At 44.4% G+C, this 19,974-nt stretch overlaps 1 protein-coding gene across 11 annotated transcripts in view; it reads right to left on the bottom strand.

The window, feature by feature from the left end:
- Positions 1-19,974, bottom strand: part of AOAH (acyloxyacyl hydrolase) — a 206,425-nt gene that overhangs the window by 18,469 nt on the left and 167,982 nt on the right. For all 11 annotated transcript variants that reach the window (XM_074035229.1, XM_065542124.2, XM_074035228.1 and 8 more), the window contains 5 exons: positions 18,235-18,407; positions 10,514-10,572; positions 10,376-10,435; positions 8,664-8,760; positions 419-495 (listed from right to left, as the gene is read on the bottom strand). In XM_074035229.1, coding sequence (XP_073891330.1) covers positions 419-495; positions 8,664-8,760; positions 10,376-10,435; positions 10,514-10,572; positions 18,235-18,407 — 466 coding nt within the window. The remainder of the gene's footprint in view (positions 1-418; positions 496-8,663; positions 8,761-10,375; positions 10,436-10,513; positions 10,573-18,234; positions 18,408-19,974) is intronic.

The following is a 19,974-nucleotide window of genomic DNA, read 5'->3' as shown; positions in this document are numbered from 1 at the left end:
ATCTCCTGACCTTGTGATCCGCCCGCCTCGGCCTCCCAAAGTGCTAGGATTACAGGCTTGAGCCACCACACCCGGCCGATTTATTTTTCTTATCTTATGGAAGCCATGGCTTAATGCCCCTTTTAGCATTGCACAGAGCTGCCCTTCTGGCAGTTTCTCAGGACTGCCCTGCACATATTTTATGAATTATAGAAACTAAGTCAGGAATCCAAGTATAATTTCTACTTTATTTTCCTATTGTCCCAAATTTCACTTTGTTTTCATTAAATCTTCTATCTTATACGTGTATGTACCTTACCTCAAATCCTTTCTTTCTGGAACAAAACAGGATAAAAATAAACACATGAATGTGTAAGCATAATTAAAAACTAACAAACCATCCAATAACTTTCGGCAGCCACCATGTGACTGCGCTCACCTCGTTGGGGTGGAATCCATCCACGGGCTCGATGAGCTGCCAGGGCTGTCCGCCTCTCTTCTGCCACTCCTGTATGACTGCAGGACACAAAACGAGAGGGTTACAGACACACTTGCACAAGCAACGGCCAACATCCAAGGACAAGGACATGAGAGCTGCCTATGCCCTCCCGGGCCCATGTTGACTCAGCCACGGCTGTCTCTGAGCTGCTCTCTTGCACTGGGGGATTTCTGAACATAAAAAATCTTCCCACTGTGTGTGTGTGTGCTTTTTCTAACTCAGGAAGGGAATACATGAGAATGTTGGATGAATGTGGTTTGTGTAGCAGGGAGGGCAGTAGGAAAAGGTGAGCTCTAAAATATTCAACACCTATTTCAGTACATGTCACTTTTCGGTGGTGCGGTAGGATGGTATTACAGTAGGGGAAAGTCAAACATTTTGTTAACATCCCCTTTCATGGGTTGCCATTTGCAGACTCTGCCTGCATGTGTCAAGCACTTGCCTTTAAAAATCATACAGTATGTCAGGAATATAATTACATAAAATTATCTCATCGCCACAGTTAGAGGGAATATGGCTGCAGAAAAAATATTATGAACCCCAAAGTGATGAAAAGCAATGAAACTGTCCTTCAACAGGGGTGAGAGACCAAGAATGTCAGTTGCTCTAAGGCAGCAGCACAATTAACTCTACATCATTCCATCATACAGTCAGTAAGAACTCCTCAAGGAAACTTCAAATCCCTAGGAAGCCTCCAGAGAGCAGCATCTGAGCCAGCTGCTCCTGGCGAAGCTACGCCCTCACTTTCCCAGCGTCCAGTGATGGGGGCAGGCACAACTAAGATTCCTCCCGTTCTTTACTCTTCATTCCCCAGAAAACTCAAGAACATAGGTCTGTGCCCTCTGTTTCTCCCCTTCTCATCCCAAAGTAAGGATGGAAATTCTGTCAGGGGCTTTGATTGGACAAGAGGGGCTGGACTTCCCATGGCTGAGTCAATACAAGGCTGCTTCTGCAGTTAGTCCTAATATTCCAGCATGGTATCCCCACTTACTACTTAGCCTCCATTCCCCAGGGGCTGAGGATAATGCTGCCCTTCTCAAAGCTCAGGAAAAAATTCATACTAGTGGTTTGGAGTCCTACACACTGAATCTCCAGCCCCTGTTAGCTTATTCTCTGGCAGAAAGACTGCCCCTGAGCCGCAGCCTCATATTATGCTTCTAGAGGCTGTTAGAAGAAGCAGCTATTGAAAAGTGGCCTTTGCATTTCTTGAAAACTCAAATTGAGGACACTGTCCACTGTGTTATGTGGTGTCTGCCACACAGAGTCTCCAGGGAGAAGTTGCGGCGTGCTGGTAAAGAACACTTCTTTCTGAAGGAATGGTAGGTACCTGCTCTTCTAATAGGAAGCTCAGAGCTGCAGCAATGCTTAAACAGCACTCACTCTCATGCAAGTTTATTTGTTCTGCCAAGCCAGCATGCAGCTTTCGACAATATCTTTCTTGCCCTTGGCCATAGTGTCTTGTAAAGGGACAGTTTTGGGGAAGCTTGCCTGGTTCAGTCTTCAGCTTGCCTGGCCTGTTTTTCCTGTTTTGCCTGTTTTTTCTTTTTTTTGGGTGTGGGGGGGTGCATGACCTTGGAATCCAACCTTCTTCTTGAGGTTCAATTCTAGCTGCCCCACCTTTCCCTCTGGACTTGACACTCTGAAGCTCCTGTGGGTTCCAGACTGCCCTGCTGGCTGCAATACTGGCCCTGCCTGCTCAGGCATGTTGTCCAGCCCATTCCCTGCCATTCCTGATCTGAACATCCAACAAATTGCCCTTAATGGAGAACCAGGCGTCTGGAAAGATTTCTTCAAACGCAGAGCCAGGATCACCACTCTCAGTTCTCTTTGTCCTTTTATGATATTTGTCTCGTCTATCCTTGCAGTCCCACAGGAGTCTCTCAAACAACAATCAGCAATGATGCAGAAAGACCCAGGCCAGGTGAAATGTCAGCCTCCCAGTCCCCTCTGTGACTTCAGAGATAACATCATCTCCATTCTACTTGTGTTCCTTTTTGCTTCACCAAAGTTCTTGATGAACATTTTGTCCCTTCTCCCACTTTTCCCTTTATTTTTAGTTGGGTTTCACTTTATGCTGTACAGATGCTAACAGAAGAAAGAAAAGAAAGAATGAAAGAAAATCCCAACAGTGTGTTGCAAGGACTGAATGTTTGTGTCCCTTTCAAATTCCTGTGTTGAAACTCGAATCCACAGTATGATGGCATAGGTAATTATTCTATGAAGATGGAGCCCCCATCATGGGGTTCATGCCCATGAATTCATGCCCAGCCAGGTGTGGTGGCTCATGCCTGTAATCCCAGCACTTTGGGAGGCCGAGGCGGGTTGATCACGAGGTCAGGCGTTCAAGACCAGCCTGGCCAACATAGTGAAACCCCGTCTCTACTAAAAATACAAAAGAAAACCCAAAAATAAAGAAACAAACCAAAAGATTAGCCGGGTGTGGTGTTGGGCACCTGTAATCCCAGCTACTCTAGAGGCTGAGGCAGGAGAATTGCTTGAATCTGGGAGGAAGAGGTTGCAGTGAGCCGAGATTGCGCCACTGCACTCCAGCCGGGGCGACAGTGTGAGATTCCGTCTCAAAAATAAATAAAAATAAAATGAACCCCAGAGGGCTCTCTCACTCTTTTTTTTTTTTTTAAACCATATGAGGATACAATGAGAAGTTGGCAGTCAGCAACATGGAAGGGGACCCTCACCAGAACCTGACCATGCTGGCATCCTGGTTTTAAACTTTTAGCCTCCAGAACTGTGAGAAATAACTTTTTGTTGTTTATAAGTCACCCAATTCATGGTATTTTATTACAGTATTCTGAGACAAGACAGTTATTTAAAAATTCCCAGGTGTGCTAATAAGAGCAAGCCAATGGGAATTGAGCCCAATCAAGACTTCAGACAGAATCTACTAAAAAGTTGTGAAGAGTTGGATGAATAAGACATGGAGGCAGAGTCCTCTTGTAATAAATAGATGCACAGCAAACCAGGACCTAACCTGGACTATCCTGGTGTCATCTGATGCAGTGGTGGTAGGAAGCCTCTTAAATACTTTTTGACTCTCCATGTCTGCAAAGAGAGTTGAATGACATATTGAATCAAAATCCATGCCTGAGATGGCTAAGAAAAAGTCTAGAAAAGGATTATGGTGATCAGGAGCTCTGGAAAATCCACAGTAGACAGCAAATTTGAACCTGTTAAGGAAACACAGTTTAAACAAGATCGTGTTCCTTGAGAAGAATGTTTACTAGGAGCCTGATATTACAAAGGTGAGATTTGCTTATACAGGAGTTTCTTAGACTGTGATTCAATTTTGGCATCTAGGCTTAAAGTAATTCTAGGCTATTTTCATTTTGATTTGCATTTTATGTGAGTTACTAATTACCAAACTAAAACCTATGGCCCTTAGAGAAAGAAAGAGAGGTGTTGATAGATGTCTTCATGGAACAAGATGATTCAATTATCAGAGTTAGTGATGCAGGTTGAGCATCTCACATCCGAAAAGCCAAAATCCAAAATGCTCTAAAATTCAAAACTTTTTGACTGTCAACATGATGCTGAAAGGAAATGCCTATTGGAAAACTTTGGATTTTGTATGTAGGATGCTCAACTGCTAAGTATATATAATGCATATATTCCAAAGTCCTAAAACATCCCCCAAAATCCAAAATCTGAAACACTTTTTGTCCCAAGCATGCAGGATAAGGATATTCAACCTATACTGTGTTTTCAAAATGAGAAGAGATGACCATTCCCTTCTCCTTCCCTTGGAGACTTGAGCAATCCCATGATTGTGGGGATTATAAAAGGAAAACTCAGGAAAAAAGCACAAAGAAAGAGAAGGGATATTTACTTGCCAAGCTTTGCAGAGGAACAGGGTTGGGAGCAGTGGGAGAGGTCCACCTTTTATCATCACCATAGTCCAGCAATTCTAAATGATGTCGATGACAACACATTCCTCCCTGCTAGGAAATTATTCCTGTCTGTCAACTCCCATCCCTTCCCTACATTAGGTGGCAACTACAAGGGAGTCCAGCCTTTGGAAGAACTTGCTTGCCATATAAAATAATACAATAGGTGTTAAAAGAAAATGCTGCAAGTTTACTAAGACTACACCCTGTTTATTTACAGAGGTAAGCATCATTTTTTTTCCCCATATGATTATTATGCCTGTGAGGGCTACGGGCCATCACATGCATGTAGCTATCAGGACAGTAAAACTTAAGGGAGCTTCAGTAACTCACAGGCAAGTGTTTATTTAGGATTTTATCTGTATCATGGCCAATGTCAAAGGAAAGATCCTTTTTTTGTTTATCTCAGGATGAATTCTGCTTTCTTGGGAGAAATGCAATACCAGACACTGGTCTTTACTTTTTCCTTGATTGATTTTAGAGTGGGAGGTCCAATCAAAGATAACATGGTAAGTTGGTCAGTTTCCTTTCTACTTTGGACCATAACTTAAAATAGACCAATGAATTCCTATTTGTCCTTCAGAAGACCTGGATTAAGTTTCTTGAATGATCATGGATGATCTGTGGAGATTTGGAGCATGATGTATTTTGTTTTGTTTTCTTCTTCTTTAACATAGTTTATTTGTAAAATGAAAGAAACGGCTAACGACCAGCTTTCCAAAGATGTAACAGAAAGAATGGAGGAAGACTCATAAAACACTTGATAGCTGTTTGATGAACAGCAACACTAGCAGATATTTTAAAGAAAAGGCTGCTTTCTGGTCAGCACCATAAAGTCATTGGCTGATTTCACAAATGTATTCATGGTGAGGGGAAGCAAGAGCCAGGTTTACTCCAATTGAGCTATCTGGGAAGCTGAGGGCAGCTGGAGATATATTTAAACTGTCAGTGTAAAAATGGCTTTGTCAGCCAAGTGGCATTTTCTTTCCTCTGTGGGGAGGTGTGGTGCAGACAAAGAAAAAGAATATCACCTGCTCAAGTTGGCATTTCCTGAAGGGAGGAAAAGTTGCTGCCTCTGTTTAGTTCATAACCAGTTGGAGAATGAGTCAGCAAGAGACAAAAAGAGTCTTTGGAGATGAGCAATCACTTTTCAGTGCTGGACTGAGGCTGCCAGGGTGGAAAATGAACGGGTCTTGTGCCTACCTTCAAGAGACAGGGACCCTCAACTGCAATTTGCTCTGTCACAAGGATGTGAAATTGTGAATTTTAATATCATGAAAAATGAGAATATTTTTAACACAATGGTCAGATCACATAGAGTACCAAAATGAGAGGAGAGATTTTCATGGGACTATCAGGACTGCAGACGTAATAAATAACTCTGTAGGATTTTAATTTCTGATAAAAGATTACTTTTCTTCTTGGTAATGAGATGCATTTCTACCATACCTTCCTTGAAGGAACTCAAAGTACTTCACAGACATGAATGGAGCTGGGGGGTGGGTTGGACATCAGGAGTGAAGGAGTTGCTTCATACACACTGACGATGGTGGGGGCAGGGGGATGGCCACTAGCAGTTATTGAGTCCTTACAACTTTACAAGTTTTGTTTTACTTAATCCTTACATGGGTTAGTTATTTCTATCCTACATGCAAGGAAACAAAGGCTGGGTGGTTATTTAATTCACTTGAGGCTACCCAGCTATTCTGTGTCTGAGCTGGAATAGGAACACAGTTGTAAATTCTGGGCTCTTTCTATAACCACACATTGTACCCACATGAGGTGGGTTTCTGGGAAGACGAGCTGCCCAGGCATGAGCGGTCACCCATGGAGATGGATCTTGGAGGGGATTATCCCTCCAGCGACTTTGGAAAATGCTAAAATTTCAAGTTAAAAATGTCTTTTGCAGTACCCAACTCTGAGCTTAAGTCAGGACACTACCACAGTTCCCAAAAACCAGACAGAAAAGCTAGCTCTTTCAGAGGTGGACAAGGCGGCACCTAGACATCAAATGCAGGTGCTGTATCAGATGTTCATGGGGGTGGGCCCCACAGTGGTCCCACTGTTCTCACAGGCCTTCCCTAGTGGGGTGTCCACTAACTTCCTGAGGAGAAGACGAAGAAGGCCCCATGGAGAAATGCCTAGGAGGCTTCTACCACGTTGATGTAGAATGTTCAGTTCAGCTTAATTCAACTTTTTGCTTTTTCACTGCGTCTATTATTGCTGTGAGGACAAGAAAGGACTGATGAGGCTCTGCTTCCAAGCATGTCAGTTCAGCAGTGGAATTCTGGGCAGACAAGAATAAAGCTCTTCTCTCTATATCCTCCACAGAGATAAGGACTCTTCTGTTTTGTTGACAATTATGTTCCCAGCACCTTCATAGCTCTGGGCACATAACAGGACTTACAAATCTGATGACTGACCCAGCTCTTATTCTTGAGGCATTATAGAGCTCCATTTATTAAACTTTATTTTTATTTTTATAGAGATGAGGTCTCTGTCAACCAGGCTGGAGTTCAGTGATGTGATCACAATTCACTGTAGCCTCAACCACCCAGGCTCAAGTGATCCCCCCATCTCAGCCTCCGGAATAGCTGGGACTACAAGCATGCACCACCATGCCTGGCTAATTAAAAAAAATTTTTTCATAGAGATGGGGTGTCGCAATGTTGCCCAGGCTGGTCTTGAACTCCTGGACTTGAGTGATCCTCCCACCTCGGCCTCAGAAACCATTTACTAAACTGTAATGGGCATAGAAATGATCTGTGGATTGTGTTTGAATGCAGGTTCTGATTAGGTAGGTAGGTCTGGAGTGGGCCCTGGAATTCTGCATTTATAACCAGCTCTTGGGTGGTGTTGATTTTGCTTATCCAGAAGCATACATTGAGTAGCAAGGGTGTAAGGAAATGGTACCTTTTCTGTGTAACAGGCATAACATTTAGGAGGATGGCACATTACTTCATACAATCATCACAGAGAATTGTTAGGAAGATATGGTATCCCCATTTCCAGGGCTGGAAAGGGAGTTTAAAATATTCAGAGAATTGCCTGCAGTCCCAGAGATAATAAATGACAGAGCTAGAGATCACTCTGGAAAGTAAGAAAGTCCCATGTGAGTGTTAGACATTATTATATTTTTAATAACTTTATCTATATTCAAGGTTGATGATGATCAAAGATCACTTGGTGGTGCATTTGTTTACACCAGGAATTCATTAATGAGTCTTCAACTCTGCATTTTAATGAGAAGTTATTTATCAAAATGTCTCTCCCCATGAGAGAAATGTGTATCACCTAGGCAGGAAATCTAGTTAAGGGAGATCAGTCTTGTTGAAAGGATGTTAGGAATTGAACTACTAGAGTCTGCAATGCAAAATGTGTCAGCGAATGTAATATTCGATAATTCATGATGGCCATCTGCTCCAACCCAGATGCTACGGATGGGGGCATTGGGGGTGGGGGACAGAGATGATAAACTCTGGATGAGGAATCTTCCATCTTTCGCCTACACTGTGAAACCCTTCATTAGCATTATCTCATCTGGCAGTCAACAGGGGGCTTTGCTCTTGTATAAAAATTGCTTAGCAATGAAAATGAATCAGGAAGGATTACAGTCAATAAGCAATAATTTTTCAGACTCAAGATGTAAAGGGTAAATCAGTAGCTATAGTAATCATGCCTGTTTTTGTGTGGCCCCTCAGCAGTGACTCCAGTGTTTGGACAGAATGCTAAAAAACAAACTTAGTAATAGTCTTTCCAGAAAGTTGGGACATGGGTTGATTACTTTGCCACGGGCAAGTTCTTTGGTCCCTCCCTTAGAGGTTCTGATTAAGTTCATCCTGTATGGAGTGTGGGAATCTGCACTGCTCTTGAGTCCCTGGGTATTTCAGGGCCCACTGTGAGAGGTGCCACCATATCCCTCATTTCTGTCACATCCATCAGGTAACCAGGGCTTTTAACCTGGGAAGAACAGGTTAGTGAGTGCATTAACCTGTAGGTTGCCAGCCCAAATCTCTTTCTAACCAGTCGCTGGCTCTATTGCATCAGGGATTCTAAAATGATGTTGAAGTACAGAGGTAATGCTGAGCCCAATCTTTTCAGAAAAAGTCCCACATTTTATCTTTTTTCAATACTGAGAGCTATTAGTGTGTCAGAATAGGCAGGAGTAACCCTGCCTAGTCTGCGGCCTGCTGGCTTACAAAAAGCAGTATAAAACCAGCTGCCCAGGCCCTAAACTAGCTGCTGCTTTCATCTTCTGTCGACACCCAAACAAAGCTACTTACTTTCATGGAAGGCAAAATCCATGTAGAAAAGATCGAAGTTTGTAAATTTCTCACTGGCTGCAATTTTTTTCAGTGTGTTGGAGAGTTGCTCTGCTCTCTGAAGAGAGATGAAACAGGGAGAATTCCATGAAATCTAGACTTTGACTTTAGTGACATAATTCAGGCAGAACAAAGAAATCGATCATCCCCATCCTACTCTACTTTCATTTCTCCAAGCCATCAGCAGACAGCTGCTCTGCACATTAAATTCTAGTCACATACAAATGGCCAATGAACGTGAGACAAATGTTAACATTCTTTAGGAATTGAATCAGTGTAAATTAGTGATACTAGTTTTTCCACCCTTGGGATTGTCAAAAGTAAGATAACCATGATATTGAATGTTGTCATGGGTAGGTGTCATTAGCTTAACTTTTCTAGAGAGCAATTTGGCAATACGGATCAAATCCTTAAACACGGACATACCCTTTGGCCCAGTAATTCTTCTAGGAATTTGTCTCAAGGGAATAGAGATGTACACAGAGACTTACACCTTTAGATATACGATTGTTCATCACAATGCTATTTATCATAGTATAAATTTGGAAACAATCTAAATGTCCAACACCAAAGGATGAAATAAATCATAATATATTCACATGTATAAACTTTAGAATGGTTTCAATATTATGGTGTGGAGAAACAATTTATGAACACTGGAAAGCATAACAGAGTATGTGCATTCTCATACTATGTAGGCAAAAAACCAAATATATTGATCTCTGGAAGTGGTAATGGGAAGACATACACATATACTAACTTTGGGTGGTGAAATTTTGGGTGATCTTTGTTACTTTTCTTTATTTTTTTTGTGTTCTCCAAGTTCAAAAAATTGAAATATGCTTTCTATGTAAAAAATGTTCAATAAGTCTTTTGTTCATTCATTTTTGTTTTTGAGACAGGGTCTTGCTCTGTCACCCAGGCTGGAATGCAATGGCGCGATCTTGGCTCACTGCAACCTCCGCCTCCTGGGTTCAAGTGATTCTCATGCCTCAGCCTCCTGAGCAGCTGGGACTACAGGTGCCCACCATGACACCTGGCTAATTTTTGTATTTTTAGTAGAGATGGGGTTTCATCATGTTGATCAAGCTGGTCTCAAACTCCTGACCTCAAGTGATCCTTTCACCTCAGCCTCCCAAAGTGCTGGGATTACAGGTGTGAGCCACTGCGTTCAGCCTCAATAAATATTCTACAAAGAGATTATTCACCATCCATGAAAGAAGTGCAAATCATATTCTTTGAGCAATGGATTCCCTGAGAGAAGGGAGGAAGGTTCTTATTTACCTCGGGAGAACTTCCGTCATGCATAGGGGCCAAACTCAACCAACTCTCTCCAAATCCACAACTATGCTTAGGACCAGCTTTAAAAGGTGTGTGTCTGTGTGTGTGTGTGCGCGCGCGTGCACAGGGGAGTGTTTGTGCACACATGTGGACACACGAGACAGACAGTGGCTGAGAAACACAGTCAGCAGAGGACAGACCCAGAGCGAGACAGAAGGAGACAGGGTGTACCAGGTTCTCTTGGCTCCCCAAGCACCTGGAAGTTTTGATCTTGTTATTCACCAGCTTGGAGACCATCCCCCTGCCAGGATCCCATCCCCAGTGAAAACTCTGCAGCAAACACAGGGAAAGAATGATCAAAGATGGTATCAAAAGGCCTGTGACAGTCGTACCTCTGAAGTGAGAGTCCGCAACGTCTTGTTGGAAGACATCCAGCCGTGGCAGGGGCTGACCTGAGAGCGGGAAAACACTTTGATTACAGAGGAATAGGGTGGGTTAGCAGGCCTTGAAGCAAGCCAGTGAGTGCTCACCTGGAGGCAGTTCAGGAAGGAGTACAAGTGCGCATAGGTCACGTCTTTATTTAGCTGGCCTGGAAAACAGAACGGTCTGGTAGATTGCAGGCACTCAGCAATAGCAGCATTTAGAGACACTCGGGGGCTTCCCTGCCTCCCTTGCAGAAGGTCGCTATTTCCAGCGGATTCCCCTGATTTTTCATGCAGCATTGCTCTTGAAGAATGCCTGTGCTTTCCTCCTTTCTGAGCCTCTAGAAATTCAGACCCAGAGTTGGGGAGGAGCCCTGAGGAGCTCACTTCCATATAGAGCTCTGGACATGGGCCAGGATGGGGCTGGGGAAACTGGCCTCATCTGGACTCAGGAAAAAGAAATCCAAGTATCCTACAGCTCGATATGAATGAGGATGCCTTGAATAAAGCCCTTTAAGAGCAGCACTTTCTCCTGGCCGTGGTATGAAATGCTCCCTGCATGGGGCACAGGGAACATTCGAGGTGGCGGTTGACCTAATTCTCTTTTCAAGGTTTATGGAACGCACAGGTCTGACCAAATTATGCCATGCCAAGGGCCTGGCAGGACGTTCTGAGTATCTGAAGCTCTGACCACGTAGTTCCCTGCAGTTGGTGAGCTGAAAGCTGTGCAAAATGCTCGGGTGGCCCATGGGATGGGGAGGCAATACCTCATGTCTCCCTTTGTGGCACTGGATTAAGGGCTGTCCAGTGGATATCTTATTTGACCCTAATTAGTAGACACCCTTATTTTCTAGTGCAGGTTACAGAGGTACATAACAAAGTGAAAAGTACCAGATGAGGGTTCATCCAGTTTTTCTGAACATCAGCTATAGTCCCAGAATCTGTGGGGGTGATTTCTTCTCTCTTCCAACACTGCTCCACCCCGCCTCCAGCATATACTCCCCCCGAAGCAATTAGACTTTCATGCTGTGGCTGACACACAAAATCCAGGGCTCCCCAAAGCTCGGGGGTGAATGACTGACACTGTATCCATTAACACTCCTCACACTCTTGAACACATAAAGGAAGATAATAGGACCTATCTCAGAATGAAGAGAAAGATTGAAGGTGATAGAACACAGTCTTATTTTTCACTTATACCTCTGGTTAGTTAGACTGGAAGATAGATTCAATTTTCTTGTCATAGAGAAAAAATTTATTATCTCTCTGTGTGGCTGAGTGAGTCCCAGGACGGGAAAGCCACAGGCTCATTACGGCCACTAAAGCCACAGTGACCCGCCAGGTCTGTCTTCTGCACAGGCTCCTGTATCTTCACATTTTAAATGAATCCCAAGCCCTCGGCTTTTGTCCTTGCTTTCATTTTATGGGTCCAACACTGAGCTCCCATTTTCCCCCAAGTTCCTACTTCTACCCACAGAGGCTTTGTTCCATTGTGTGTGTGTGTGTGTGTGTGTGTGTGTGTGTGTGTGTGTGTATACTTTTTGTCATTTGCTCCCTTCCTGAATGTGTCTCAGCTGCACTGACTGATGTTTTCCTTCTCCACTCCCCACCCTGGGTTCTCCACATGCTCTTCTGGCTTGGCTCTTCCCCTTTGGGGGCTGCCACTGAGTCATGACCTTCCGTCTCCCCACCTTCTGTCAGGGCCCAGTGTCTGGCTGCTTTTGCCTTGGTGCCTGGTGCCATCTTGTCTCTATGTTGGAACTGGGGCCTCATAGTGAAACTTAGGTAGCCTGGCTGGGGCCCTGCCACCCTTCTGGGCCCTAGTGTGTCCCCTCCCACTGAGGGGCAGCATCTCTCTGCAGCCTGATAGGAGGTGGCACCTCATGCCTGACCGTGCACTCTCCCCTCCCCACCTTCAGGCCCAGATTGCTTTGATATCCAGAGAGGCCGGAGTTTGTCCTGCTCCTGTGACACTGGGAACTTCATTGTTGACTCCGCCTTGGGGATGAAGGCCCGCCTTGGCTTTGCTCCACCCTGCCTGACGCCCTCTCCTGCTGTCCTGCTGATGGCCAGCACAGTTCCCAATGAGACCCTGAGGGGTACCCCCCTTCTGCACCTCCTCAGTCCCTCTCCCTTTCCCTCTGGAGTCTCCTGGCTCCACCTCCAGCTGGACCTGATTGAGAAAGGGAACATCCTCAGTGTAGGTGGCTAGGTCTGCTCAACAGGATGAAGGCACATTAGGTGCATTTAGAAGAACCTGGGAAAGTTGTAATGAGTCAGTGTCCCTCCTCTCTGGTGTGTCTGCCTGTTAGAGGGTAGGGACTCTGGGGCTGGTCATGTGGAAGATTGGCTAGAGGTGCTTGTGATGGACTTATGGTTTCGAGGAAGGGAAGAGGGAAATGGTTCTTACACTGTCTGCTTTATTGGCAACATCAGTTGGTCCCCCACTCTTTCTTTTTAAGCTTTGGCTTTGATCTTTGTTGCTTTAATGTAATTTTGGCCTATTGATCCTACCTCTATGGGGTGCATGAAGAGAGGTTGTGTCTGTGACTCCCTGGTTAGAAAGTCCATCTGGATAGGAAAGCTGATCAAGAGAGCCCAGGGGCAGGCCAGGAGGACTGTCCCACAGTGGCCAGGAATCACCAGGGGCCGAGGAGCTCTGCCTATGTGTATCTGTGTGTCTTCATGTGTGTCTGTGTATGTGTGTTTCTGTGTCTGTGTCTCTCTGTGTTTTTGTGTGTTTCTGTGTCTGTGTGTGTGTATGTGTCTGCGTGTGTCTGTGTCTCTGTGTGTGTGTGCGTGTGTGTGTGTGTGCCTGTGTGTGTGTTGTGGGGAGCCAGTGGGCTGTCCCAGTGTTTGCCATAAGCTCCTCTGAAGATCAAAGGCCTGTTCTTCTCCAGCTGGCTAAGTGTCGGCTTGTGTCTTCGTAATCTGTAACTTCTTTAGGGCAGGGTCTCTGGTAACTATTTAATTCTGGAAACATAACTGAAATCTTAGGTAGCATAGAAACCTAGAACCAACAAAGATCAGTCTTTGAAATGAAATGCCATGTAAATGTATTAAAACCACATTCATTCAGATGGAGGCAAAGCGCATGATAAAATAGAAACACCAAGGTATTTTAAAAAGGCATTTGGTTTCAAGTTTAAGAGTAATTGGGGCAAGATGAAGTTGCTGTTTTGTGGCAGAAGCTCTTCAAGGCAGGCCCACTAGCAGATGAATTTGCAGCCAGGAGTCCCTGGCTTCCTCCCTATCGTCTAACCCATGGGATGGCCCCAGAAGGCCTGTGACTTGCCCATCCTCATGGGCACTCAGCACGTTCGCTATCAGGGTCCATGTGCTGCGTTCCTCAGCGGAGCTGTCTTTTCTCTCTCATTTGAGGACACAGACTGCATCTTATGTCATCTTTACTCAAAAGCACAGAATAGGAATCTCAGAGATATTTCTGGAATGATCGCCTTCCTTACGGACCATGGCTGAGAGGACTTGTGACCCGCCAAGCTTGACTTTTCTCGAAAGACCCATGCCAGTAGAATCCCAGTGTGTGAGGCTTGCTGTCTGGTAATTCCTCACGAAGACAATAAACTCCCACCAGGAATTTTAGTGACTAGGAGAGACTGTGGGATGCCCCAGCCCTCGGCAGCCAGTGACAGACTGGGTAGTGAGTCACAAATCTGGCTGAGAAGGAGGGATGCCAGGAGGGATTGGTCCCCCCCGCCTCCCTGGCAGGAGTGAGACAGCCACCTGCTCTTGTTCTGGGCCCCTGTGACCTGCTGAGTGGTGCTGTGGCATTTAACCCTGCCTTCACTGGTTGCTCAGGCTGAGTTCCTGCCCATCCTTCTGAGGGGAAAGGAGGCAGCAGGGACTGTGTCACTGACCAGGGGGTCTCCTACCATGCCTCTGTTTCCTGAACGCTTTCTTAATTTTTAAGAAGTGGCCCAAGTCAAGTCTAGACACTATGTTCACCACATTTCTAGGCCCAAATAAATGGAACTCATCCCCTTCCCCCCTACTTTTTTTTCTTTGCACAGCACCCTTAGCACAACCCTTAACGTGGTGCCCAGGAATCAGACTTGAGTGTCCAGCTGCTGACTAAGATGAGATCTATGGTGGCCTAGGCAGAGCAACCAAACCCTGAGGCCGGCCCAGCACGAACCCTGCTTCACTGCTGGCTCAAGATCCAAAGACGGGGTTTGGGGTGAGAGCAGAAGAGAGACAGCGCAAGAGCAATAAATAAAATTACTGTAGTTAATGAAAGCATCTATCTCACAGAGTCGTTTTAAGAATCACACCTTCTCGGCCAGGCACAGTGGCTCATGCCTGTAATCCCAGCACTTTGGGAGTCCGAGGCAGGTGGATCACCTGAGATCAGGAGATCGAGACCAGCCTGGCCAACATGTGAAATCCCATCTCTACTAAAAGTACAAAAAATTAGCCTGGTGTGTTGGCGGGCGCCTGTAATCCCAGCTACTCTGGGGGCTGAGGCAGGAGAATTGCTTGAAGCTGGGAGGCGGAGGTTGCAGTGAGCTATGATTGCACCGCTGCACTCCAGCCTTGGTGACATAGTAAGACTTCATCTCAAAAGAAAAAAAAAGAATCACACCTTCCTAATGTGGCCCCCTCTAGAAGTCTATCATCTTGTGTGAGTTACGAGTCCTGTCAAAGGAGGCCTGGGGATACTGGACAAATCCCATCTACTTCCCCAGCCTTTCTAGGAAGGACCCTGATGCTTCGTTGAGAAATTTATAATTTATTTCCCATGGCAACCAGGCAGCAGAGATAATTTAGGATGTGAATAATTACTTATCAGCATCAAACAAATTTTAGATGGTTTTAGCTTTCTCCTTGATTGGATTTTTTTTTTTTCAAAACTACTGATGTTTCTATAGAACAAACTTGTTCTATCTTTTTCTTCTTCCCATTTGTGCTGTGACATGCTAGGGTGTGATTAGCAGCCAGAAAGAGTCCACTTGAGAAGTACAAGGCAAAGTCTAGAGCAGTCTCTCAACCTTGTGTGACAGTCTTGATTTTGGGGTGCTGTCTCGTGCATTGTAGATGTTTAGCAAACCCCCTGGCCTCTGTTTGCTAGATGTTAGTTGCACCCCTCTTCTTCTGAGACCGAGTTTCACTCTTGTTGCCCAGGCTAGAGTACAATGGCGCGATCTCAGCTCACTACAACCTCCCCCTCCTGGGTTCAAGCGATTCTCTTGCCTCAGTCTCCCAAGTAGCTTAGACTACAGGCACCTGCCACCATGCCCGGCTAATTTTTTTGTACTTTTAGTAGAGACAGGGTTTCACCATGTTGGCCAGGCTGGCCTTGAACTCCTGACCTCAGGTGATCCGCCCACCTCGGTCTCCCAAAGTGCTGGGATTACAGGCATGAGTCACTTTACCCAGCCTAGTTGCACCCCTCTTCTATCTCCAGATGTGATAAAAGCAGGGTGGGGGTGAATGGGTTGCCCCCAGTTGAGAACCACTGGCCTAGAGAATCCACAGAAGTGGACAAATCCCCCAATCATCCTTTTTTCTTCCCTCAGTCCTTTCCAAATTGCATGGAGTCATTCTTACATACCATTCTTACATTCTTTTTTTTTTTAGACAGGTTTTGTTCGTTGGTTGGTTGGTTTGTTTTTTACTCTTGTCACCAAGGCTGGAGTGCAATGGTGCAATCTTGGCTTACTGCAACCTCCACCTCCTGGGTTCAAGCGATTCTCCTGCTTCAGTCTCCTGAGTAACTGGGATCACAGGCGTGTGCCACCACGCCCTGCTAATTTTTGTATTTTTAGAAGAGACGAGGTTTCACTATGTTGGCCAGGCTTGACTCGAACTCTTGACCTCAGTTGATCCACCCGCCTCGACCTCCCAAATTGCTAAGATTACAGGCATACCACCGTGCCTGGCCTCATTCTTATATTCTTACACACATTTTTCCTTTCTCCAGTCCTTTCCAAATTGCATGGAGTCATTCTTACATTTGATCTCATATTTATGAAACCAAACATGTCTCATAAATCAAGTGAATTGCATGGCATATCCGAAAGAATTTATGGAGGTGGCGTAACCAGAGTTCGTGGAAAGAGAATGGGATTTGAAATCAGAAAAATGGAAGTCAAGTCACTATTACTGTGATGGAGTAAACTGGGAACAAATTTCCCTGCCCCCAGCTTCTCTTTCCAAAGCATTTCTTAGTGTTGGAGAGACATTTGGAAATCTGAAAGAATCAGTTGAGGGCAGATGTACAATTTTCATATCCCGTGGTTCAAAGAGACATTCTTAGCCCAGGTTGGTGTCCTTTATACATGCAAAGCAGCCCAGAATGGAGTGAAGTTCCATGCGTGATCATGCTATTTCTAAGGGGGCGTGGTCAAAGTTGCATGAACAGGAAGAATATGCTCTACTTAGGTGAGGCTGGACGGTGTTTTGCTTGGATAGTAATATTTGTGATACGTGAGTAATTCAAGAGAAAAATGGTTTCATCCTTATTGGTGGAGAATCTGGGATGTGGGTGTCCGCTATTGTCCCTCCAATTAAGAGACCAGAGCTCTTTGAGAGCTAGCTAAAGGACCCTTACTCTTTTCCCGGGTGGGGAGAGGCAGAATTTCCTGAGGGAGAAGTAGGGGGGTTGTCTTAGACAGGGACTGCAGGAAGAGGACAAGGGAAGACTGGAAAGATATACACAAATATGCAAGAAAAGGCTCTTGATGGCCTGAAATGGGAAATCTTGCTCTCCACCTGCCCCCTCTAAGGAGGGCGTGAAGGAATGAGTTTCAGGTCTTCTTTGAATTTCTCACCTGACTCCTGAGAAGGTGCTTGGACTGCCAGCTCCGTTTAGTGGGTTGGGCTCAGGAGGTGAGTGGGGTAACACCAGGGAAAGGATAGCCCCTTCTTCATGATAGATTGGTGCAGGTGCTGTCAATATGGGGCTGACAGGAGGGTACCCAGGCCTCTTCTTATAGATGCTCATCAGGGAAGACTTAGGCCAGCTCCCTGTTCCTCTTCCTTGTTCAATTTTCTTCCTATGGCACTTATCACCTTCTGACATACTTTTGAGTCATTCTCTCACTGTAATATAAGCTTTCTGTGGGCAGGGACTTAGGACTATTGTGTTTTCTGCTGGTTACCCTGTGCCTAGAACAGTACATTCTCCTCTGAAATACAGAAAGCAGAGCCCTGCTACAACATATGCAGTGAACTCTGTGATATTTGGCAAGCTACCTAACCTCTCTGAGCGTTGGTTTTTTCATCTATAAAATGAAATGATTGTGGTTGATGAAAACATCTATCTGACAGGGTTAAGGATCACACTTCCTAATGTGAATTACTAGCACTTTTATGTTATTTGTATAGTATCAAGAATATTTGAGTTGCCATTAGAAAGCTCCGGGAACATTTTAAAGCCTTTCAGAGCTAAGGACCCCAAGAGAGAGTAGAAGCAGGAAACGAGCAGGCTGGAGGACCGTGCTCTAGAGAATTCTAACAGGCCACCAGGAGGCACTTACCACTGAGGTTCAGAGAAATCCCTGTCTTTGTCTCCTGTTTGGGCTTCCTCAGCTCATTTTACATTTCACCTTCTGTTAGAGGAGTTTCCTGGTTTGAGCGCTTACCTTTCGATGTGTCCTAATTCTTCGTGAATTACTTCTGCCCTTTCTGCCTTTGGATCTGATTCTGCTCACCTCTGGATAATGACCTTTAGATACTGCACATGGGAGCTCTGACCCATGTTCCATAATGGCATTTTAGGCACATTTCTATATGGTTTGAACCATATATACATTGAACTGTATATACATTGATGTTATTAAAGAGTAAAAGAATCTTCAAACTGATACCGAGAGGATGATATCTGTTGTGCAAATTATCCCAGAGAAAGGTTCCATCTGGTAAGCCATATAAAATAACATGGCTGCCATCGGGCAGGTGAGAATTTAGATGCTTCAGAGTCTGCATGACGTTGGAGTAGAGTTTCTCAGGAGTGGTCATGGCTGGGACTGGGTCACTCTTCCTGTTGGTGGAATAAATAGAAAATATATTGGTTGATTGTAAGGATAGATGCATGCAAGTTGCATGCAAATACAAGATGCCTCACACACACACACACACACACAGAGAGAGAGAGAGAGAGAGAGAGAGAGAGAGAGAGAGAGAGAATGTGGTGGTAATTGGAGCTATTTGTAAAATATTTCTGGATTTCCACCTTTCTGGCACATAGTCAGACTGGACTTATTGACTTCCTTGTGGTTGAGTGGACTATGTGACTATTTCTAACCAATGAGTGGTGAGCTGAAGTGACATGTGTGATATTTGGTGATGAGACACCTTTTAGAATGCTCTTTTTCTTTGCATGGGTATAGGCAATGTTCTAGATAGCTGCTTCACCAATCTGAGTCTCAGAACAGAGTCCCATGGTGATCTCTGATGGACAAGTAGTATGAGAGAGACGTAAACATTTGTTGCTTTATGCTACTAAGATTTTAGGGGCCGTTTGTTCCTTTGTTCCTGTAGCATAAACTCACTGGCCTGACTTACACAGTGTTGAAATGAAAGGGGTCTGGTATTGCTTATGATTTATTTGACACTTTGAGGTCTGTAATTTGGTCTTTAAAACTTTTCAAATGTATCACAGTTAGGAAACAGAATCTTACTGACCAAGTTATATGTCCACACTATAGCTTGCTTTTTATTCTTCAGTTTCTATGCTGGATTTGGACTTGCATGCATTTCCTGATGGATTTCTATTCCAGGCTATACCCTGCAACAACATTTCCAACCATCAATTCCAGCCTGCATTGTTGTCTTTATATAGTAGTGCTTGTGCTCTCTAGAGGGTATTTGATTTTTTAAATTATATTTTCTTATTTCATAAAAGTTAGTAAAATAAAAAAAGAAAGTGCTGAAAGTAATTATGAGAGACACAGTCCTAAAATCAAAGCATGTCAGACAGAGGTGAAGCTCCTAAGTGAGCTGAAAGTGATGAATCTTTGCCCTCAATCAGACATTTATTGAATTTAAGCTGACTTACTTATTTTCATTTGGTTTGGAAAAGAAGTAAGGAATGTACAAAATACTGCAAAGACATCATTTGAAGTTATGTTAAAATTGCACCCATTGGTTGATTTAAAGTTATGTTTAATTGGGTGCTATGCTCACCACCTGGGTGATGAGGTCATTTGTACTCCAAACCTCAGCATCATACACTATATCCGTGCAACAAATGGGCACATGTACCCCCGAATCTAAAATAAAAGTTGAAATTATTTAAGAAAGCTACGTTTAAAAGGCAAAGGGTGCTAAAGTATTTTTGGCATTAGTATATGTTTATTATTGTTCATTTCTTTGTACAACTGACTTTTGGACACACCTTCAGGAACACATCAAATTTGGATTAGGATCCTAAGCTGCATTAACTCGGGAGTAGAATACAGAATTTTCTAGGGTTTTCATCCACTCTTTAGGCTCTAACTCCCTGTCTTTTCCCTAAATGGAACAATGCTACAGTGTTACTTTCTCTTTTGCATACTTAAAATTCCAGTTTCCCCAGTGATCCTATAGTGGGTTAAATAGTGTCCCTG

Source organism: Macaca fascicularis, chromosome 3, assembly GCF_037993035.2.
Source record: "Macaca fascicularis isolate 582-1 chromosome 3, T2T-MFA8v1.1".
NCBI classification, from domain to species: domain Eukaryota; kingdom Metazoa; phylum Chordata; class Mammalia; order Primates; family Cercopithecidae; genus Macaca; species Macaca fascicularis.
Note: the sequence above shows the minus strand (reverse complement) of the source record. Positions and strands in the feature narration are given on the sequence as shown.